Source organism: Desmodus rotundus, chromosome 8 (genome assembly GCF_022682495.2).
Source record: "Desmodus rotundus isolate HL8 chromosome 8, HLdesRot8A.1, whole genome shotgun sequence".
In the NCBI taxonomy this organism is placed as follows: Eukaryota; Metazoa; Chordata; class Mammalia; order Chiroptera; family Phyllostomidae; genus Desmodus; species Desmodus rotundus.
The window spans coordinates 77,153,396-77,176,547 of NC_071394.1; the positions used below are offsets into that span (position 1 = coordinate 77,153,396).

The 23,152-nt window shown below is 48.8% G+C and overlaps 1 protein-coding gene across 1 annotated transcript in view; it reads left to right on the top strand.

Moving 5' to 3' along the window:
• The window catches only part of LRIG1 (leucine rich repeats and immunoglobulin like domains 1), a 102,831-nt gene that overhangs the window by 69,053 nt on the left and 10,626 nt on the right, over nt 1-23,152 (top strand). The window contains exons 4-11 of the mRNA XM_024556617.3: nt 4,506-4,643; nt 6,624-6,767; nt 8,282-8,425; nt 10,576-10,719; nt 13,254-13,397; nt 15,441-15,521; nt 21,189-21,260; nt 22,047-22,118. Coding sequence (XP_024412385.2) covers nt 4,506-4,643; nt 6,624-6,767; nt 8,282-8,425; nt 10,576-10,719; nt 13,254-13,397; nt 15,441-15,521; nt 21,189-21,260; nt 22,047-22,118 — 939 coding nt within the window. The remainder of the gene's footprint in view (nt 1-4,505; nt 4,644-6,623; nt 6,768-8,281; nt 8,426-10,575; nt 10,720-13,253; nt 13,398-15,440; nt 15,522-21,188; nt 21,261-22,046; nt 22,119-23,152) is intronic.

Consider the following 23,152-nt stretch of genomic DNA (forward strand, 5'->3'; position numbering starts at 1 on the left):
AGGGAAAGAGCCATAATTTGAATTTTGTTGATTTATTAAGTAAGACATTTTAGAGGTTTGATGTTGAGGTAGTATTATGGAAGATTTGCTGTCTTTATTAAGAGTCAACGCTCCAGGGGCTGACAGGGTGGACTTCTGAGTCACCATAATTGTCTGGAAGAGCCGAAGCTTGTTTCGGTGGTAGGACCAATGCTTTAGCTGGCTTTGATTTCTGCCTAATTGGAAGAACTAGAAAGAGAAGGATATAGAGTGTGAATGCCTGCCTGTCTGCCCCGGCTCCATAAGGAACCTGGATCATCTTATGAGGAGCGTAATAATGATACAGACTTCTATTCTATTTTCACGTCCTGAAGAGGGAGGAAAGACATCAGTGGGAAAGTGTGGAATTAGTGGTGTTGGACATGGGCACTATAGGGAGAATGGGAGGGTTCTGCTGCTGTAGAGAGGCATTTAGCCCCATTTTGCTGATGGTTAAACCAGATACAGAAAGTGAGTTACACACAGTTCCAAAGCTGCATCAGAGCTAGAATTAGAATCTGTCTTCCAGAAACCCAAATTGGTTGCTACAGTATGGACCAGGGGTCAGTAAACCACAGGCAGTGGGCCAAATGTGGCCCACAGCTTGTTTTTGAAAATAAAGTTTCACTTGAACACATCCACATTTATTCATTTATATATTGTCTGTTGTGCTTTTATGCTCCAACGTCAGAGTTGAATAATTGTGACATACCCGAATGACCCACAAAGCCTAAAAAATTTACTATCTGACCCATTATAGAACACATTTGCTGATCCCTGCCTGGTGTAGGCAGTACGTGCATAATTTCAGGAACCAGCTGTAATCTATTTGATCCACCTTGACCCTGCATCCTTTGATCCCCTGCCTTTTCTTCTTGGCTGTTATCTGTGACATGAGATCTTTTCCATAGTAAAGGGAATACCTTGTAAACCAGGCTTTCACAGAACTACTGTGGAACAATCACTTATGGTAAGTTTTAACTGTTGGTTTCAAATGCACCTGTCTGTTTTACTGTCTAATTTAACATCAGCTCAGAAAATGTAGCCAAGTGTCCACAGCTTATCTTGCCTGCTGTCTGCCTTTGAAGACTGATTTTATTTTTGAAGTCTTTAACAGGTGTTGGTTTAATAGACTTCTGCTGTATTAAGTTCTCCTTGCCCCAGAGGGCAGCCCAAGGAGTAAACCTACATTGGTGGAGGTGGATGCTGTGTGATCTGACCATCACACACTTCTCCCAGCCCCATCACTACAGAATCCTTCTAATTTTGTTTGGTGGCAGAGAAAGTCTGGAGCGCCCCTTTGATGAAGCCAGTTGGTAGTAGTTCTCCCACAGTACTATCCTCTTCCCTTCCCTCTCCTTTCTTTTTTTGTAAGTCTAGGGGCATCCCTTTGTTGCTTTATCTTCCCAAAGAATAAAGGGTGTTGGTCCTCCTTCAAATATAGGTCTATAAAAGACATGATCTCAGTGGAACTTTTCCTTTCATCCAGAGTATCCATGAGTAAGAACTTTAGCTTCATCTGCCATATTTGCTGAAATAAGCTGCATAAATCCCCCTGCAGATTGGCTGCTCAGGCAGGACTGGGAGGCTGGTACAAAAGCGAGAACCAGCTGAGGACAGTTACACAGACCAGTGTGGTTGACCAGGAAATAGTCAGCTAGCATTCAGGTCTAGGCAAGCTTTGAGGAAGGTTTACAGGTTGAATCTCATGCAGTGCCCATAAAATTCGGTTGGGGGAGCCTCTCGGATGGGCTGGTAGGTAGGCCTGCTGCCCTGGGTTTGCATGCTGGCTCCTTCACTTCCCAGCTATGACCTTGGGAAAATTCCCTCGTGTGAGATTTCACTGAGGCTTCACCCAGGGCCTCCGCATACCAGTGTTCACTAGTTGGTCAGCTATTGTTAAAAAGAATTTAGACAGGATCAGTAAATATGAGTGTGGACCTTCTTCTGAACTAAGCTGCTTAGTTACATTAAAGGAGTGACATCATGACCCCCCCGTGTTGCACCTGACATTAAAACATGCACAGTTTTAGTAAAGTGGCATGTCGGATTGAATCAGGGCAGCAAACACATTTGCACAGCCATCTACTCTTGAGGAGGTGGGAGCTTCCAGAATACTGGCTATTTGCTCTAACCCAGACAGATGGCTGTATGGAAGGGATGTCTTGGGCAGGCCTGCTGCCCCTGGCGCCCTGGGGTGGGGTTTGGTGGGCAGGGTCAAGGGCCCAGGGCAGAGTCGCTGCAGCTGTCAACTTTCAGTACTTTGGGTCCTTCCCTTATTCTCTTCCTGTGTCTGTCTCTCCTGGCCCACTGTGACATGGTTCCCTACTCCTCAGCTTGGCCTGTGAGGCATTGCCCAGTATGGTCCTGCCTGCCCTCCCAGCTCCATGATCCAGCCCTGCGACTGCTCTGCGGTCTCCCCGGCATCAGCATCCTGCCTGCTGGAACTGGGGGGACCCAGCACAGTTCATCCATCTGCCCCTGTACCCCCCGCCCGCCCCAGGCTCTGTTGTTTCTCATCTCCATGGCTGCCTCTGCTAAGTTGGGATCTCTTCCAGTGTGTGAAAGAGACCTGTCTTTATCCCAGAGCCCTTCCTCCAGAGTGGGCCAGGAGCAGAGCAGGGGTCTGGAATGTGTTTGGTTCAATGAATAAGTAGACTGATGAGAAAGAAGAAATGTGTAAGATGAAAGAGGAGAGAGATGAGGAGCAGGGGGAGAAGTGTCAGGGGTTTGCAGCAGCTGTCCCGTGGCCCCTCTACTGTGTGCGTCTCTGCGACTGCAGGCCTGCGGCGCCCTTTCCCGTCTTTTCAGACTCTCTTCCTGGCTCCCTGCACTGCATTCAGACTTCCTGGATAAGCTCAGCTCTGTTGCCTTTATTTCTTGTTCTTTTTTTCCCATACTTTACATAATAAAGGTTTTCTTTTCTTTTCTTTTTTCCTTTCTTTTTCTTTTGGAGTCAGAAAACTGAAGAGATTATCTTTATTAAGAACTTAATAAAGAATTCAAAGGAAATAGCTTTGGGGGGTGGGCAGGAGGGGATGTGAAGGGAAAAAGTGGTCTTTCATTCTAGAGAGATTTCCCTGTGTGTGGAGTTGTGCCCTTATAAATGGATTTTTGGGTTCAGGGCCTGGGAGAGTTGTGAAAAAAAAACAAAGGACTCAATGAGAAGCCTAGAGCCTCTGGGAAAGAGGGCCTTGTTTATGCCTGTTGGAACTGATTTGGTCAAGTGTTTGTTTAAAAGAGATGCCACTTGGTAAGCGACGCCTGGCTTACTTGTGTTGTGTTCAAGAATGCTTTGATTGGCTGGAGACCCTGACACTGTTTACTCAGAAACTGGCCCAGTGAGTGAGTGCCTGGAACCCAAGAGGCCCAGCACTGCCACCCAGCACATGCTTGTGTCTCTGAACGTTGGGATCAGGGTTGCAGGGGTGAGAATCTGCCCGGCTGACCCAAACCTATGCGTGGGCTATTCGCTCTAGCCTTGGGTAGCATGTCTTGCCTTTCTGTGGTTAGTTGATTAGACTGGATTTGTCAGAAAGAGGATCAAAGGTACCGATAAATCATGGTGGTGGAATGTCTTTCTTGGAGGGAGGTACAGCACCGAGCTCTTAGGCTAACATCTGCTGCACATTTCTGAGTGGTTTCAGGTTGGATCATCCATATCCTAAAATGAGAAGGGAATCATGGCACAGTGGGCCAGGTGAATGGTGGTAGCAACACAGAGACAGACACAAGAGGAGAATAAGGGAAGGGCCCACAGAATCCCAAGAGGACGGCTAGAGGTGCTTCAAAAGGAGATCCTATATATTTCAGTTTGGAAATGTTAAGATGACATTTCTAAATGAGGAAAGTGAAGAATAAAGTTATCAAGGGCTAGAGTCAAATGTTCAGGGGATTGGATTCCAGTTAGATCCAACACTGAATTCCTGCTTTCCCTTGTTAAGTTGTTGGGAATTTGTCTATTTTACAGTCCATTGTGCCCGTCTCCATGCCTGGCGTAGTAAGGTGTCGGTAAAATGTAAGGAGTGTAATGATGTGTTAGGATGGATTAAGTTGAGCTGTGGGCTCTGGTGCCTACAGTCTCATAGGGGTTGGAAATGGTCCTGAAGGTCTGAGGTGACAGCTGCATCAGGGCACATGGTTGATGGGAGGTGCATCAGTGAGTTCTGTTCCTGGCCATGCCTTGCTGCTCTCTGCATGTCTGAAACGTCACCCCTGTGTTCTTGCTTTGAGGAGAGCAGCTTAGGCTCAGAACTTGGACAGACTTGTCCCAGACAGGCTTGGGCATTGTGTCTAGCACCCATCCAGCGGGTAATACCTTGATGGAAGGGAGAACGGGAGATCTCACTTTAAGAGGGTCACTGCATTTGTAATTTTCTGAAAGAGCAACACAACTAGGGAAAAATGTGTCTAAAGAAGTAAGGGGGAAAATAGCTCTTTCTTTGCAAGAAGACATGCTGGAAGCCACCGCCCTTTGTTTGTTTTAGTCAGCACAATAAGATTCGCAGTGTGGAGGGGAGTCGGCTAAAGGCTTACCTGTCCTTGGAAGTGCTGGACCTGAGTTGGAACAACATCACGGAGATGCGGAGCACCTGCTTCTTGTACGGACCACCCATAAAGGAGCTGTAAGTGCTTCTGTACTACTCTTGGCACCCAGGTCTGGATGCAGGCTGGGCGTTTTCCTTTTCTCAGCATCGCCTGGCTGACTTTGCGGGGATGGGCGCACAGAGCTCCTAGGGCTGCCCTCTGCAGGGCCAAGGGCAGGGGACCTGTGGCCATGTCTTCTATTTGTAGAGCTTTACAGACAATGGGGCAGCTTGAGGCAGGGAGAGAGTGAGGATTAGCCTAATAGACTCACCACTAAAGAGATTCTAGCCCTCAAATACAGGTCTGTCTTGGCTACAAAGCCTGCTTCCTTTCCCATTTACTGGGCTGCCCCCCAGGAAGCCAGAGAGGAAAGATTCAAGGCTTAACCTGTCACTGCTTATCTTTTTAATCGTGCACTGTTGAAACATGTCACTTGGTATACTTGAGGGGGCAGTGACTCAATTCTGTGGGCTCTCAGAACCTTCTGAATTTTGACATTGGTCTGTTTTGCTTTTACCCATCTTAATGCTCCATCTTAACACCCATCGGACAGTAGATGGGAGGAAAAGGTTAAAACCAATTTAACCCATGGTAGGAAAATATTGCTTTGGGGAAGAAACTGAAACCCCAAGCTACAGAGATGTGTTCAAATGATATGTAGTTTTCATTCTCTGCATTATTAACGTTCCTGACTAATTTTGAAAGGCTGGATGAGGGATCATTGTGACCCATCTGTTCAGGGAGGCCAAGGCTTGGCATGCGGATTTTCCAAGACCCACAAGTGGAGTGGTGATTTCTTTCTTAGGCTGCGTCAAGGCACTGAATTGGAAAAGGGAGACGCCCTCTGTATCCCGTGCAGCAGTGCTCAGGCCCAGCAGAGGGCCTTCCCGAGGTGTTCGCAGCCACCTGGCCCCTCCTTGGTGGGAACAAAGAAACCACCAACTGCTAAAATGAATTGCAGTGACCTTCTCTCTCTGCATTAGAGCAGGAGGGACTTTCTATTTTGGCAGATATGAGCCAGTATATCTTCATTACACAGACCGTTCTTCTTTAATCTGGAGTGTTAAGAACAAACAGTCCAGCCCTATTTGCAAAGAATCCTCATGTGCCCTGCCCTGGGTCACTGCCTGATGCAGAGACAGAAAATGCCTTATTCCTTTCCCCTCTCTTTTGTAGAAAATTCTCTCTGTTATTTCTCCCATTTTGCTTAAGCCACATATAAACAGCATTTGTTTGGGGAAGAGGAGAGGTATTGGGGTAACTTCTCGTAGGAATATCATAGTGTTCCTCCCTTTTCTGTCTTTCCTCTTTTTTATTATTTGATATCATTTATGTACAACAGAATGTACAGGTCTGAGCTGCGTACTACAGCGTGTTTCAGGGGAGTGCCCCTTACGTGCATAATCCTGTAAGTGGGGCTCCCATTGAAGTATTGCTTATTTTCTGAGGGGACTCTGTGCAAGTCTCTTTAGAGTGTTTTCTTTGACACATTTACAGTTATTACAAAGAATGGTTTATGCACATTTATTACAAGCTGTACAATGAGAGCTTTGTACACTGCAAAAATTAAAAGCTGTCCCCAAATTACAGCATTTACTCTGACCTTGCCTCAAAATTGTCTTTCTGCTTCCCAAAGCTTTTCTCACCAACCTTGAACCCTAATCCTTGAGTGATGGGTATTGAGAAGGAATCCTGCAGGTGGCTCTAGGGGTGGAGGTAATTGACTTTCTCTCTCATCCTCCTGGGCCGCCCACTGGCCACAAGCACAGTTTGCTCTAGGCCGAAACAAGGCTTGTGTGCAGGCCTGAAGTGGATGGTCCTCAAACCTGCATTTCCCTGGCTCCCCTATCCGTAGTGAAGATGCGCTTTGCAGCCTTAGGATGACAAATGTCTCATTGGAAATCTGTGTCTCTGGATGTATTTTGGCTTATTTACCCACTTGGCTGGGCCTGGTGTCTGTAACAAAATGAGGAAGGCCTCCTACTGACCACTACATTTTCTTTCCTGAATCATTCCAGCAACCTGGCAAGCAACCGGATCGGCACCCTAGAGTCAGGAGCATTTGACGGTCTTTCACGGTCACTGCTAACGCTTCGCCTGAGCAAAAACAGGATCACCCAGCTTCCTGTGAAAGCATTCAAGTTACCTAGGTTGACACAGCTGTGAGTATTAGAAACCTGCGTGTTAATTAAGGTTAGCCAAACTTTATGGAGGCTGTATTTCCCCAAGGACCCTGTGCCATATGCAGCTCCTTCCTCGTTTCTCCTCAGTCAAGCCCTGCATAAACTATCATTAATGGCCCTATGGCAACACCTAATAAAAGCAAATTAGAAGCTGGGTCTGGTGCCTGTGGGCTGCTTTAGGTTTCTGAGAAAAAGATCCACTGAGGATATATATGCTTATCCTTGTTGGCACTTTCCAGAATGAAATGAGGAATCCTGCTAGTTAGCTGAACCTGGCTAAAGCTTAGGCTTCAGATATGTGGTTGGGTTCTTTATTGTTCCTCAAGGTTTCTTTGGTTTCTTTTTTTTAAGGGAGCTATAAAATCTGTGCCACGAACACTATAGTGTCCAGTGCTTCTTGAGCAGTTTGAGAGGAAGTTAGTGTAAGAAAGCAAGCGATGGGCCATCATCTTCATCTCCTATATCTTACAAATTTGTCAACTTACTATTTTTTTTAAAGAAAGGATTTCTTTCTTTAGTTTTTTGATGACCAAGATTGAGTACCCTTCGGGAATGGCACATGGTTTGTATTCAAGAAAACCTCTATTTTCAGAACCTGATAGAGTATTTCTTCCCTGTTTTTGTTTTTATCTTTTTGTTGTTTTCTTTTTTTCTGTATCCTCTTTGTCACAGAAGTTTGCATCTCAGGAAAACAAGCCATTATTGGAAATTTGGTTTAAACACAACAAAACAGTTGTTCAGGGCAAGTGCTGTCTCTGCCTGTGCTTCACACACGCAGCCCACGTGGCAGTCCAGCTTTTGCTGTCTGCGTCCTGGGCTCTTCATGCCCAGGAGGTTTGTGGGAGGCTGGGCCATGAGGCACTGTGGAAGTATTTGGGGGAAAACCAAGAGCTTTCTGACTAGCCCTGTGTTCCCCGTCCCTTCCCCCAGTGTTACTAATGGGCCCAGGCCACCCAGATCCCTGAAATCTTTTGGTTAACTGAGGTTTTATCACACAGGGCTAGAAGCCAAATAAATGTGTGTGCTTTGTGGGTTGTCTAGTTCCCCGCACACCCAAAGGCAGTAACTCCTCTCTGTAGAGATCCTACTAATGCTTAAGTGGAAAGTGCCATTGCCATCTGATACCCAGTGGTTAGATTTTCCTGGGTTGAGGCATCTGGTGTGGATTTCTGTTGCTGAGCTAAGAGACAGCTTACCTCAGACATCCACATCCTGAGTCATACCCACCTCCTCACTGCAGAGTCATAGGTATCCAGGAGGAAATGTGCATGCTTACTTGCCCAGGAGCTCTCTACTCCTCTTTCGTTCGTTAGCCACATCTCGGTCAGCGCTGCTGCCTGCACGGTGGGCTCCCACTGCATGACCAGCTCCACTGGGCCCTCCTCACCTGGATTTTCCCTGCTGCCTCAGAAACCCAGCAGGGACTGTGTGGGAATGGTTGTAGGTGAGGTGTGTGTGCAGACACTCTGAACCCACTAGCTTTATATCTTTAGGGACCTTAATCGGAATCGTATCCGGCTGATCGAGGGCCTGACGTTCCAGGGGCTTGACAGTTTGGAGGTGCTGAAGCTTCAGCGAAACAACATCAGCAAGCTGACCGATGGAGCCTTCTGGGGGCTGTCCAGGATGCATGTGCTGTGAGTGCAGGACTGTGTTTGGGCACCAGGGACTTGCATGTGGTCTCTTTGAGTAACACATACATGTTCATCAAGTGCCCTGCCCTAAGGATCATTTAGGACTGCAGCCCAAACCAGCCCCCCCATCCTTTGGACTTGAGCTAGGCCTAACTCATTGTCTTTGGGGACTTTGCCAGGTAAGAGTCTTTTCCTCGAATGTTAGGAAAACCTCCTGTGGAGAGTTATAGTGGATTCAATCGTATAAGTTGGTTAGTGAAGATGGAAGAGGGAGCCATTTTTGGTGGGCTGCTCTTCCCTCCACTCCTGCATTTCACGGACTGTGGAGTAGGCGCCCTTCCCGTGTCCTCTCCTCTGGCCCACACCCTTTGACAGTCTTGATGTACAGGTGGGCCAAAAATGTATAGTTCATCCTGGGAGATTTATTTATGCTTGCTGAGTTAATTGGCATTGGCGCGCATGTCCCCTTTCTCCAGGGAGCAGATACGCACATTGCAGAACTCATCTACCTGACAGAGTAGCACAAAGCAGCAAGAACGCACAGAGAAAGGCAGAAAAGGAGTGTTCATCTTCCATTTTCAAACATTTAAATTTGTTTATTGTTAATCCAAAGTAAATTCTGCTCATAGTTGTAAATGTACTTAACTGGCAAGAAAAAGCAGTGGTTGCCTGCCCGCCCTCCCTCCAGTCCCTCTTCCCCCGTGTGCTTCCAAGAGACAGTCACTTCTTATTTCTCTCTTGTGTTTTCTGTTTGTAGTTAATACACTTATCCCACTGTCTTGATTAGTTGACTTGAGATTTCTTGCTTTATGGTCAGTGGTTTAACTTGTGAAGATGCCCTCTGTGCTCCCTTCCAGTCTCTGGGAGTGATGTCACTGCATTTATCTTTTATTTGTTATCTTTGCAACCTAAACAAAAAGCAAAAATTCTAGTTCCCATTCCATTGGCTCTCTCTGCTGTGTCTCATGGACCATGCCTCTTTCTCACACATGCTCACACACATGTACACACAGAAGTGAGGGCCTTAGCACTACAGTTTTGCTTCTCCCTCTCTTTGATGTCCCCCTCTGACTGGCTATACTTTTTTTTTTTACATATTTAAGAACACTTTTACTTGACATCCTTAAACTATAACTTCAGGCTTTGAAATCTAAGTGGCTATGGGCTGGGTGGGCCGAGATAAAAAGAGAATTTATGAAGAAAATGCAGTTAGCAGTGCATACCATATAGTTTTTATGTTGAACAAATTCATGTAAATTGGAGGTGATTAATTGCCTTAGAGGTTTGTTATAAATTTAGTGCTTGCTTTTTGTGCAGCAGCAGAGAATGAGATGGATAAGAGCAAAAAACATGGTTCCCAAAGCCCTTGTAATACTGAATGTGGGCAGTATTTGAGTGACTAACTTTCATTCTCAAGGTTGGAGCCATCCCCAGCCAGGTGTGCAGGGTCAAGAAACTGGTTAGCTACCTTCTTACTTAATACACTTGGGGGGAGACAAATTCTGAGCACTGAAATTCTGACATTTATTTTCTTGTTTCCTTCTCATAACAGACCTATGAGGTTAGTACTCTTGGATATCTCCATTTTCTATGTGTTCAGGTTCATTCAACCCACAGAGTAGCAAAATTGGGATTTAAATGCAAGTAATCTGACCCCAGAGCTAAAGCCGTGTCTCTTGGTGCAGTGGTCAAACATGGGTTAGTCAAACACGGGTTTAAATTCTGGCCCTAGTTTCTTGCTAGTCCATGGAATCTCAGCCTCAGTTTTCTGATCTGTAAAATGGGGGTGATGATGAAAGCCACCTCCTGTTCTCTCTTCTTTCTCTTTCGTGGGCTCTGCCCTCTGCTTTCAACTCCTCTGCCCATGTTTGTGCTTGGTTCACCTTGTGTTCAGCTGAAAATGAAGCTTCCCCTTGCCTTCTGAGCTCTCTAGGTTGGCCTGGACACTCCCTACAGTCTGTTTTGGTTTGCCTGTCTTGTCCTCCTCCTGCACACCCACACGATACTCTAATGCACTGTCGTTAGATCCTTGGTGCCAGCCAGTGGATCTTTGGTGTTTGACCCTCGGTGCCAGCTTATTGCTGCCTATGCAGTGGGGTGAATGAGAACCAGAGGACCTTCCACCTTCATCCTGCGTGTGGCTATCATTGCAGGCACCTGGAGTACAATAGCCTGGTGGAAGTGAACAGCGGCTCACTCTACGGCCTCACGGCCCTGCACCAGCTGCACCTCAGCAACAACTCCATCTCCCGTATTAGCCGGGATGGCTGGAGCTTCTGCCAGAAGCTACATGAGCTGTGAGTTTTGTCCTACTTTGCTCTGCGCCATGCTGTATAGAAACACTGCCTGTAGGGGACCCTCCAGAGCCCAGGAAGCTGGAGGCCTGGCCTGTCCCACAGCATGGTGGACTGGGGTGGGCTCAGGTGGGAGGGCTCAGAGGCAGGCACTGCCTATTCTAGAGGGAGGCCAGGGCCCAGCCACCAGGCCCAGAGCAGGACCCTGAGGCCCAGCAGACCTCAGTGATTTGAGCTTGACTGCTTCCTGATTCCCTCTTGATTCCTCTCTGCATCCCCTAGGGATAGCCCTGGGGCCTCCTTGGGCTTGGAGAAAGCCCCTGGGGCCGAGTCCTCTGGTGTTGCAGGGCAGCCTGCTGGCATGTTCTCCTTGCAGCTGTTGCCTGTTAAAGACTGCAAGTAACACGGACTTCTTTAGTGAAGGGCTTATTTGGGCTCAAACTTGAGAGATGGTGACACGCCAACAGTGGAAGATTCGCACAGCCTTGCAGTCTTGCCTTCCTGCCCGTAGACAGTTGCCCCAGAGGCTCCTCCCCCTTCCCCACCCCGTGTTCCCCTGGCCTGGTGGCAAGGCTCCTGTGCTGATGTGACTGCTCACACTTCACTTAGATGGACAGCCCTTCATCCCTTTGGGAGACTCCCAGATGGGCCTCAGCTGGGACTGGGACCTCCTGAGCTGGTGTCCAAGGTCCCTGAGACCAGCAGTGATGGACTTCTCTGGGCAGGGTTGGCTGCCATGGCAGGGTCAGTGACTAGTGATGGAAGTAGCATTACTAGGGACTCAGAGGACATAGCTATGTCCCTTTGTTCATGTCCCATGTCTAGAAGAGTGGTTGTTTTGGAGGAAGAAAGTGGATTCTTGTATTTGTTATTTCAGTTTAATGTATTCAAGGTTTCTCAATTCGAGTTTAGTCCAGTGTGTCTTTTTACTTTTTCAAAAAAGGTTTAGTGGGTTTTTTTTCCCCTAGACTTGACTGTTGGAAAAAATTTCAGCCACTGAAGCAAATAATTGTTATGAGTGCCAATCCTCTGTGTGTCTGGTCTTTCTCGACCTCACCAGGCAAACTTGGGGGTGTTTAAATGTACTGTTGAGTCTTGCAGCTAGTGTTTTCATCTTGGCTTCCATGTCCCTCCCTCTGCTTCCCTCCCCCACACACCCTGCACTGACCTGGAGTTTTTATTTCAGTGAATCCATCATTCCCTAAAGCAACAATCAATGGTCCTGCCTCTTTCCTTTTCCCTTTTACTTTCCTTGGATTCAGTGAGTGTGCATGTGAGTGTTAACCCTTTGGGTTTAGTTTTGGAGCCCTCCATGGCAGTGCTGTTGCACAGTATTCTCGTGTGGCATTGGGTGGCTCCTAACAAACTGTTTGCTCAGGCTATGACCCGACTTGGGAACTCCCAGGACCCATGGTTCTCTGTCACCCAGGCCTGGGAGCCTGGGAAGCGGGAGGGGGTCTTCTAAGTCCCCTGAGACCTGAGCCAGTCCAACTGCTAAGGTGAAGGACAGTCCTCTGAATTGCTGGAGGGGGTGTGAGCCCTGGGGTTGAGGCAGTGGTGGTGAAGGGCCAGTGGTCAGTATGAGGCTGTTTTCTGTGCCCTTTAGAAGGGGCAGAGGAGGTCACAGCAGTGTGCCCTCAGCAGCCTGGCAGTTTGCCCATCACCCAGGGAACCTTGGGTCCTGGTTCAGGACCGCTTTCCAGCACATTCCCGCCCCTCCTTTCAGCTAAATTCTTTAATTGCAGGTGAGGATGTAATTTTGATCTCCTGCCAAGTCTTTGCAACTGACAGACAACATGACTTATTTCTCCAGGAGGGAAAGAATGTCACTCCCTGCTGCCTTTAAAAACATATTAATCTTCTCTGAATTTATTTTCTATATTCCTGCCCCAGACCAAATTTCCAATTTTTCAACAATAGATGACTTAACATGCCAAGTAACCAACCCAGGCAGGGCCGTGTCAGAGAGGCAGGAGGCATGCCGAGAGGAAGGACGGTTTGATTTGGATGCTCAGGGAAGGTGTCCTGCTTATAAGGGGAGGAGGGGGATTGATGTCATCCTAGGAGTTTGGACAGGAGACTCTGGTGCCATGGGTGGTGCCCAGGTAAAGGCAGGAAGTGCTGTGAGGCTTGTTTCAGGTGGTGGTTAGTGGTGCCCTCTGCTGGTCGATGTGAAGAGCCTAACTGGGCCACCCTGCTCACTATGGGCACACCCCGGGGTCCTGTCCAGAGACTCAGGCCCCTAATGTGAAAGGTCCTCCGTAGCCTGGATCAGGACAGGCCATGGGTGCTGAGACAAAGGGGTTGGAACCTTGAGCGCTCTTGAGTTGCATGACCTCGTGTAGTCCTCATACTTCCTGGTCTCCAGGAACATTCCAGCAGTCACAGTCCCAGTGGATTTCCAGCTGTCTTGCCCTCGGGACTCTTGTGTGCGTGTTCCTTCCCACTGAGACCCAGCTGGCCGTGGCTTGCTGATCAGAAGAGGGTGACCTCATACAACCTGAAGGTGACATTTGCTTTCCCCTTTTCTTCCTCAGGATTCTGTCCTACAACAATCTCACCCGGCTGGATGAGGAGAGCCTGGCTGACCTCAGTAGCTTAAGCATCCTGCGTCTCAGCCACAATTCCATCAGCCACATCGCAGAAGGTGCCTTCAAGGGACTCAAAAACCTGCGCGTCTTGTACGTCTTTCACCGTGGGGTTGAGAGATTGAAGGGGTCCTGGCTGGGAGGCAGTATAGGCCAGCTAGCTGCTTTGTTGAAGTCCCTTTCATTGGCTGCCAGTTAGAATTGGGTCTAAAACTGACCTGTTATGGGTATAGTCTCACACTTTTTTATGTAGTCAACCAATAAAGAACTGGTTGAGCAAAAAAATGCCCCTCACTTCCCCAGGGTGGTGCCTATGGAGTGATGATGACTCAAGGTTAATGGGCACTAATTCTCACAGCCACCTGCGGGATACAGGGGCCTGTGGTTGGGAGAAGCTTCCCGTGCTGAGTGCTGGAGCAGTCTCCAGGACGGTGGCTGTGTGGTCAGTCTTTCAATCTCGAGTCCTCTCTCTGCCACTTCCATTTTAAGTTCTGAATGCTTTCTGTGTGGACCAAGGGAATGCTGTGGCTCATCTCTTGGGGACCCTGTGTCTAGGAGGCCCCATTTCCAAGACAGGGAATTAGAGGATCCTGTGTTTTTCCTTCAGCCTAAATGGAGGGAAGAATGTCATTTCTCTCTAAACTTCTAATTAGGTACAGTTGCTACAAGTTGCTACAGGATACTTTTCTGGGACTTAAAAGTTTTTAGTTGTTGGCTTTAGAGAACTTCCAGATAACTATTGGCATAATGTCCCCAAACTTAAAGTAGTGGTGGGTTCTCAGGCCTCCTTCCAGCCCAGCCCACTGCAGAAAGAGGGCCTGTTCCCATGTCAGGGAGGAAGACCTTTGCACTTGCACCTGGTGGAAGGGCAGAGTGGGCTTTGATGCTGAGCCATTGTTGGGGCGCGTGAAATAGCCCAGATGCTAGGCCATTCAAGCTGAGGTCAGCCTGGAGCCCCTGCAAGGCCTGAATAACAAGGCTAGGGCTACTCTGACTGAGTGGGCCGGGAAGAAGAGAGAAGATTTGGCAGCCAGGGCTGGGAGCGGATAGACAGGCACTCAAAGCCACAGCCCTAGCTCCCAGTGTTTCAGCTTGTGGATAATAAGGAGGAACCCCATCGAAAAAAGTCCCTTCCAGCAGTAGAATCTCAGCTCTTTGAGCTTCTTACTGTAAAATAAAGGTCAGAGCAAGCATTTTACTTTGTGGTTAGAGCTCCCTCTCTACTGGCACTGTGGAGTCCTTCCAAAGGCCCCCAGGAGCCAAGCGCAGCATCCTCTCTATTCCTGGCCCTCATCTGCAAGGGCTTGGAAGAAGAGGGTGTAGGTACTGAGAACCTTGTAGAGAGTTGGGGAGGGCCAACCATCTGGCAGATGGGAGCCTGGTTGCCAGGTGGAACTTCTCTCCTGGAGCTGTGACCTGCCTTAGAAGCTGTGGGAGGAAGCTGAATCATTGGCCTTGTGATTCGCATTGTTGGAGGAGCCTGGGTTGAGAAGTTGGCCTCATCCTCTCATCCTGGAAAATGGGACACAAGTCTGACTCAGCCCCCAGATGTCGTCCCTGGCTCAGAGTCAGGGTCTGTGCAGGCCCTGTAAAAGGATGGAGGCTCGGCTCCAAAACCATTTGCCAGCATGGAGGTGACCCCTGGGTGGGCTCCATGCCCCTTTCTTCACTGTCCCTTTCCTTCCGTGTGCTCTTTGCAGTTTCTTGGTCAAGTCCAGAAGAAGGATTCTGGGCACAGTCTGATTCTTGGTGCCAGTGGCCAGACAGCTGTTCTCTGAGACGGAACACAAACGAGGCTTTCTCGTGCGCTGTTTGCACACCCTCCTTCCCTAGCCTTGGCCTCAGCCAACTCGGGAGCAGTGCACGGAGGGAGCTAGGGAAGCTGCTTGTTCAAAGTGTGTGTCAGCTTTGTGTGAAGGCTGAGAAAACCAGGCCGTGCCACATGGGGTACAAACGTGGGCTTCCTGTGGCTCAGTGGTCACGCTTCTCTTGACTGTACATCACAGCGGGGCACCTAGAATGTTTCTCAATGTTTCAGCTTCAGTGTGGCAGTTCGGGTGTCAGTTTATCCTCCCCTTCATGTTGAAGAACAAGTTGAGAACTGGATGGTGAGCTGTCTTTCTGTCTTCTCCCCAGGGATCTGGACCATAACGAGATTTCGGGCACAATAGAAGATACCAGTGGTGCTTTTATGGGACTTGACAGCCTCAGCAAGCTGTGAGTATCTCCTGTTTGAAGTTCTGGGAGCTCCTGCATGTGAAGACGGTTCTTGGCTCCTGCCATGCCTCCTTCCTTCTAGGCCTGCCAGAGGACCTGGCTGGTATTTGTCTTCTTTTATTTGGGAGGAAAAATATGGATAAGAGAGTGAGAGACATCCCAGCTTCTCTCTGGCCAGTGGTCTCATAATGCCCTGGGCATTAATTTCCTTAGGGCTTAAGATCTGGTGTCTGGAGGCCTTTTGGAGCTTCTCTACCATTTCATTTATGACTGATGTGAAAATAGCCAAATTTTTTGTTGTTCTTTGCACAAAGAAGTCTTGCCATCTTGTTCAGTTTCTAGAAATTGTATGAAATGTCTAAAGGTGAGTACCTCTTGAACATTGTGAGTCTTCAATCAGTGTTTTTGTCATAGATCATAATTTTAAACGAAAACAATAATTTACTACCGGTAATGTAGTAGCTATTTTTTATTCAAAATGTCTGGTATTTTTGTTTTTCTAAGTTCTTAGAATTTGCCAATTACTCTCTGAGGCACACGTGTTATATAGAACAGTCTCATGAGGGCAGGCTGTTATGCAGCCTTTTTGTAGTTGAAGAAACATAGCTGAAGGGATTTTGCCAAGACCACCCAGCTTATGGGTGGCAGGGTCAGAATTCGCCTGTGTGGCCCCACAGCCCGGGTTGGGGCTCCCTTGTCCCACCCTTTCTCTGCATCTCACCAGCACTTTCTGCAGATGCTGCCCAAGCAACATGCAGGAGCAGGGAGTGGAGCCGTTACTACTGTTCACTAGCCTCTCAGAGGGGGCTTGGAGGATACAGACAAGACAGCCACGGCTCCTGTCCCCTCCCTGACAGCATGCCCGGCAGAGTGTAAAGTAAACATTTGGAAGCAGCAGCGCAGGGCCCTAGGGAACGCCTGTGGGGGGAACAGTCTGTATAGTCACTGTTTCTGATTTGTTTTGAAAAGTAGAGTTTTCATACCTCTTGTCTCTGAGTCCTGAGTAAAAAAAAAGCTGGGATCTCTGAGGATTGTTTCTCTTGAGCATCCTGTATTCCAACCGTATGGCAAAAATGTCTGTCAGTCTTCCTTTTCTTCCCTAAAAAATGCTCCTTCCTTCCCACCTCCTGACCCCTTTGCCCAGGACAGCATGACAAGTGGGGCGGAGGAGCCCGGAGCTGGGGCTTTGGCAGCTGCTGGGGGGGCACCTGGCCAACCGCTTAGCACAGGCCTCACTGTGAGGACCTTAGCTGTAACTGACAGAGGTGTGGGTGGGACAGGGGCTGGCACCCTCGGGTCCTTGCAGGGCATGTCCCTCAGGAACTGGGGCCGTTGCTGGGTATCATGGCTTCCAGGAGGCTTTTCCTCCCATGTGAGGTGTGGCTGGCGCTCCAGGGTTTCTGGTTCTGGATAAACCAGGCTGCGTCCACAGCCTGGACTGCCTTCCTAACCAAACCGCCTGCAGTCGTTCCCGGTGTTTTCCGTATTTCGTCCTGCTGGACCAGGCCCCACAGTTAGCACAAGCCCCCGTGTTCCTCACTTGCACTGTGCTTTTTTAACAAGGGATCCCCAAAGCAGTGGGTTCCACACTGACCTGCTGCTGAGACCCTAGAGAACTTTTTAAAACAGAGTGTTCAGCCTCCCCTGACCTAGCCCCACTGATCAGAATCCTGGGGCTGGAGGCTTTGTGCCTATTGGCGGGGGGGGCGGTGCACGGAAAAACAGAGATACACATAATTGGGGGAAATTGAGACAATGACAATAACTGTTTCATGTGATTAAATAGATGCAGTCAGTTACTTAGGTGAGATGGTATCATAGTTATTTGGCAAAAACAAAACAAAAACAAAAAGAATCCTCCTCTTCTTGAATTTAAAAAACATGGTGTGATGCCTCTGGTTTGGATTCCCAGTCGCCTGGCCTGGCTGGGAATGGGAAGATGAAGTAAGGCTGGCAGGGTTGGAGGTGGCTGCAGCTGTGTGATAGGGATGTGGGGTAGGTGGCACTCTTCATCTGCCGTGAAGGTGTGCGAGGTCGTCCAAGTTAAATGGAAAAAAGGAAAGCAAATGCTTCTCTGTGATTCTGGTGCCCAGTTCTGGTTAAAAGCCACTGTGCCTGGCATATTGGAAGGTTTGGAGTAAACATTGTAGGAGGGAAGGCAGGAGGGAGGGCGGGCTTTGATCTCTCCCCTTCTCAGAGCACTGCCTGGAAGCTCTGTGGCATGGCCAAGACACATGTCTGTGAGTGACACCACATTGCCCCATCTGAGTGGCCTTGTGGCAGTCTGGGGTCCATTAGAAGTAGGGAGCATGTTGGCATGGAGAATGGCTCTGACCCATGTGGGCTGTAGTCAGTGCTGAGTCCTGTGGACCTGGTGTGGGTTCACCTTTGAAGCACCTGAGGGATGATGTTCCAAGGATCTACCTTAGAATGGGAAGTTAGGAACCCTCTGGTATTCACTCAGTTATTCAAGGACCTGGGGTCCTTCTTACCATACCAGAGGCCAGACCTAAATTAAAATGTTTTCCAAAAAAGAACAGTGAGAAGCAGAGCCATAAGATGCTTCCGTCTGTGAAGATTGGGTGGATGTGTCCCTGCCTGTAAGTTCTGCAGCTGCTGGACAGCCATTTTGGATGGGTCTTCAGACTGGAGACCCTGGCAAGGCAAGAATGTTCCTAGAGGTCCTTCTCCCTTATTTGCCTGTGATGATTATACTCACCAACGCCACGCCCCGCTTTCTGAATGTTTGTGGAGCCTGCTGGGGGCCTGCAGTGTCCTAGGATGTGAGGAGGGAAGGGAGGGTTTCTGGGGCACAGACTAGGAGCACTCAGTCTCTTGTGTGCAGTGGGTGATGCAGGGGCCTGCCCCATGGGTGTAGTGCTCTCCATGGCACTCCACGGGAAGTTCACAGGGGTGGTAGCATGTGTGAACAGCAGTTTTGAGGACAATATGGAGCACTGGATTATAGAGCCACGCTTCTTGATTCCTGCAGGGTGGAGAGGGCCCTGGGTAGGTACTGTCCCTGATTGAGCGTTAAGGGAGATCTCCCAGCCTTCACAGAACAGTATTCATTGTTGACAGTCGGGGGGAAAGAGGCTGCTCTCAGTCATCACAGGCAACACCTTAGTATTGCCCACCCTCAGGGCCTGCAGGATGGCTTTAGCAAGAGCTCAAAGACCTGTGGGAGCCCTTGGCTGTGTCGGCCAGGAGATGCATGAGAGGACTTGATGGGTGGCTTCCCAGGGTGACTGCTCTGAGTTCGTGGTATGGACAGATTGGCCAGCTGTCCCTTCTCTGGGAGCCTCAGATCAGGCAGACTCAAGTCTCAGTGGCCCACAACCACATGGGACAGCACGAGCATCCTCCTAGCTCAGAGTCCAGCTCTTCCTCCACACCGCAGCCTGTATCAGGGTCTCACCATCTGCTGGCTGAGCCCTAGCCCCCACACCCCTCAGCATGTCTGCTGGGAAACTGTAACAACCTGTTTTTATCTGCCACCAGTGTGATCAGTCCCTGCCTAATTGAGAATTTGTTTTATTGCTATTGTCATCATTAGAAATAACAGCCTGCCCTCATTGTAAAATAGGTCAGTGTGACTAATATTTAATGGATGAAATAAAGCACAGCTTTTTCCTGGCTCTAGTTTATGGGAGATTTCACTACAGTTCAAAACACTTAATAGGACCTGCCTCGGCCTGGGGAGCTGAGTAATGTGAGGTGGGCGGCATTCTGGGGGAGTGGGGTTTATGCCCTGTCTGCTGGGAAAGGGAGGGAGGCTAGTGAGCACGATCACCAGTATCTATGTGCTTGGTTTATTTGTTCTAAAAAAAAGCTTCAGATTGAGACAGGCTGCAGAAATTCAGGATGAGATTGTTTTCACATCCACGCAGACTTCCTTTGAGAGAAAGAAAAGGCAAAGGGATCTTTGGCCTTTGTGCTCCCCTTCACCTCCAGAGGCAGGAAACAGAGCTCGCTTTGTCTGGAGGCTGAACTCAGAGTTAATGGTAGGGCTGCTTAACTGGAGGCCCTGAGAGAAGAGTCCATTCCTGATAAAGTGGGGGCATCGGGAAGCCCCTCAGAAGTGGCCATGTGGGCTCGTGGTGCCCGGGGAGCAGGCTGAGAAAACCCCTCCAGCAGTGCTCCTGGCTCTGCCTGGCTCAGTCCACACTGACCCTCTCTTCCTCAAGGCAGCACCCTGTAGTTGCCTGGGTGGTCCTGGGGCCCTTTACAGTTAGGTTGAAGCTAGGACCGTGAGGCCTGCCCTGCCATCTTTAGATTTCTTCAAGGGTATCTTTCCTTCCATTGTCCATCCAGGGAGGTCTGGTGCTTGCTGGTTTTTCTTTTGGGTCCCAGTCTTAATGCAGATCTGAAGGTGGAACTGACCATTAGTAGAGATCTTTCTCCTGCTTCTCAGTGGATCCTGGACGAGGACACACCCCCACCTGCTCCCTGCATGAGGGGGGCTGAACCAGGCTGGCTTTCTCCACTGGCTTTCTGCCCTAACCACCTGCATGGGCTGCCTAGGAATCGCTGTCCCTGATCTGGCGAGTCTGAGATTGCCCGGGAGCTGACTCCCAGCAGCCCATTTTTAACAAGCCCTGGAGATTATCCCAGTGTGCGCCAAGAGTTGCAGAGCCCATGTAGCTGACTGCCACATTCCCTTCGGGTGTCCACTGGCAGACAGTTCCCGTGCCAATAGGAGGTGGAGGGAACACCTTGGTGGGCTCTCATCAGAGTACCTGATAATGAGGAGGGAAAAACTGAAACTTCATTCTTTTTATTCCCAGTGTCCAACATGTTCTAGCTGCTGTCCCTCCTCTGTCCAGAAAAAAACTTTTCTTTGCACTACACAGCCTAGTGGAAGAAGACCCCTTTCTTCTTTGTGTGTTGGGCAGGAACAAATTTTGGTTCCTAAGAAAACTCAACAGTTACTGCTAAGGTTGAGATTGGAATTGCCTGGAAGCAGGAGCCTCTTCTCATGGGTGGGTGGTGGTTGATCTTTGATAACATGTCTGTCTGAGACTTAGTGAGCCTGGGCCCATTGGCTTCATTGACAGTCTGGGTTCTTGCTAAAGAGGCCAAGACACTGTGGCCCTGCAGGACCTAAAGGGCCTTCTCTAGGTGCCCCAGAGAGTTGGGGAGTCATCCCGATGGACTCCTGCCCTCTTCTTGCCTCCTGTGGGAACCTAGATCCCAGAATGCAGCTTTCAGAGGTGGGTGGTAGTTTTTGGTTCTGGAGTTTTCCTTCCTTCCAAAGAAGGTCTTTGACTCTTTTTCCTCTCATTGACACAGTGATCAGCCCCCTGTCTCCTCTGAGGCCGTGGCTGAACTTCACCCCTCACCCTTGGGTGGTCCTTGGAGGGAAACAGCCAGGGCTGGACCAGCTGATTTCCACTGAACATCGCAAGGGGCCTTTTTAGGGGGGACAGTGCTTGCAATTCCAACCTGTCATCACTGTTAAATTCTAATAAAGATAAAAGTATTTCATTTCAGAAAGGGGAAGGCCTGTGTTTTTCAGACCCGTCAGCTCAGCACAGGTCAGATTTCCACCTGCCTCTCACTGGACAGACTTATCAGATGGCACTGCCCTAATCGTGTATTCCCTTCTCTAACCCTCCCTTGTCTCCGCCCCCCCAACCCCCATTTTTGGATGTTTGGAAACTGCAGCACTCTGTTTGGAAACAAGATCAAGTCTGTAGCTAAGAGAGCGTTCTCGGGACTGGAAGGCTTGGAGCACCTGTGAGTATCTTGCTAGACCTTCCCTGACCCCAGGGCTGCCAAATGCAGGGCTGGGGACGCCTGCTAGCAATTTAATCACATCTTTGTAAATCGAGAAACAGGCAATATGGAAACGCCAGCTGCTTCCTTCTCATTATAAGTCAGCTTCAACTTTGGCCTTTATTTTGCCTGTGCTGGGGACAGTTACAGAATACATGACCAGTCAGTGAGCTCCCAATTAATGCCATTGGTGTTTGGATAAATCCACTCCTCCTTTTCCTGCCCTGCCTCACCCCTGCACCAGCTCCTCCACCAGCCCTGGTCTCCTTTCCACGTGGGCAAGGGCATTTTGTCCCGGCCCAGGCCTGTACCTCCACTAGAACAGCCTAACGGTGCTGAGCACTTGCTGGGCTTTGCTGGGTGATTTTTCTCCTGTGTGGTGGTTCTGAGGCAGATGACTCCAGTACTTGATTTTTAGTTTATTTTGTCCTTGAGTCAAGTTTGATTTCTGTCAGGAAAGGTTTGCCTGTTGACTTGTTGGAGCAAGCCTTAGCCTAGCTTTGATGCTACCCTTAAGGCTGGCTTGGTTCCAGAGTTATTCCATATGCTTAAATCAACACATGTGAAATGATAGCCATTTACACTGGAATTACGGAAGGACACGGGCATCTGGCTGGTACCCATGGCTCATTCGCAAAACCAAGGCTGTCCTGAAAAATACCTGAGCCTCTTAGCTCAAACACAGGGCTGACTTGAAAGGTACCCAGAGTTCTTTGCATAAGTAAAGAGTATTTTTTTTTTTTGCAGGAACCTTGGAGAGAATGCTATCAGATCTGTCCAGTTTGATGCCTTTGTGAAGATGAAGAATCTCAAAGAGCTGTAAGTACCTGGGACTCCAAGATCACAGTTAACATGAGTAGAGAGAATTTCAGAGTAAGAAACACCTTACCTGGATTGTGTCTCATCTTATGTAATAGTTGTGATCATTTATCATTGTGTGCAAGTTAAATTATCTTTTTAAAAATTTTCCTGTGGGGCTTATTCTGGATCAAGGGTAAGCACACTTTTTCTTGAAGGGCCACATTATAAATATTTTCAACTTTGTCGGCCATAGGGTCTGTGTGTTGACAACTCTTAGTGTAGCAGGAAGAAGCCATAGATAATACGTAAAGGGACGGGCGAGCTGTGCACCAGTAAGTTTGTTTGCGGAGACAACGGCCGCACGCTGTGGTTTACTCCCGCTGTTCTGAATGATACGCAGTGGATGCTCCAGAACGGGTACAGGCATCCCTTCAGCTGTGTCAGGAACAAGTTTTCATGTTTGGAGTTTTAAAATGAAGGGCCTGTATTGAGAGGGGCTTCTTTGAAGAGCTTGGTGGGCTGTGAGCAGGGCAGACATATCTGTGGCATGGTCACATATGACTGTGGGACAGGGAGGTGGTGCCCAGCCCATACCTGTTTCAAAGGTCCCCTTTGAGTTCATGGTGGTAGTGCTGCCGCTGTAGACTGTCACTGTATAGGCTCTTCGGTGACGAGGGTTAGAAGAGCTTACTTGTGTCCTTGTCTGTGGAAGAGGAGCTAATCTAGGTATTAAACTAGGGATACTCGTTTCCTTTCTTTTTCCTGTACATAAGTCTGATCCTGTAGCCAGTGAATTCTAGCTATGGTATTAGTTCCCTCAAGGTGCTCTGACAGAGTGGAGAGGCCAAGGGTGGCCATCTTTGCACCCTGACTTTTCTCCTGAGGCTGCGCCTGGTGGACACTATATTGTAGGGGGTGGGAGTAGGAACGGGGAAATAGGGAGATGTAGTCCCCGTAGTTGGAAACTAAAGCAGAAGCAGGTCCCTCGTGACACTCCTCTAGGTGGGACCTTTTCTTTGCTGTGAGGTTCCAGTCTGTGGAGTAGATGCTCT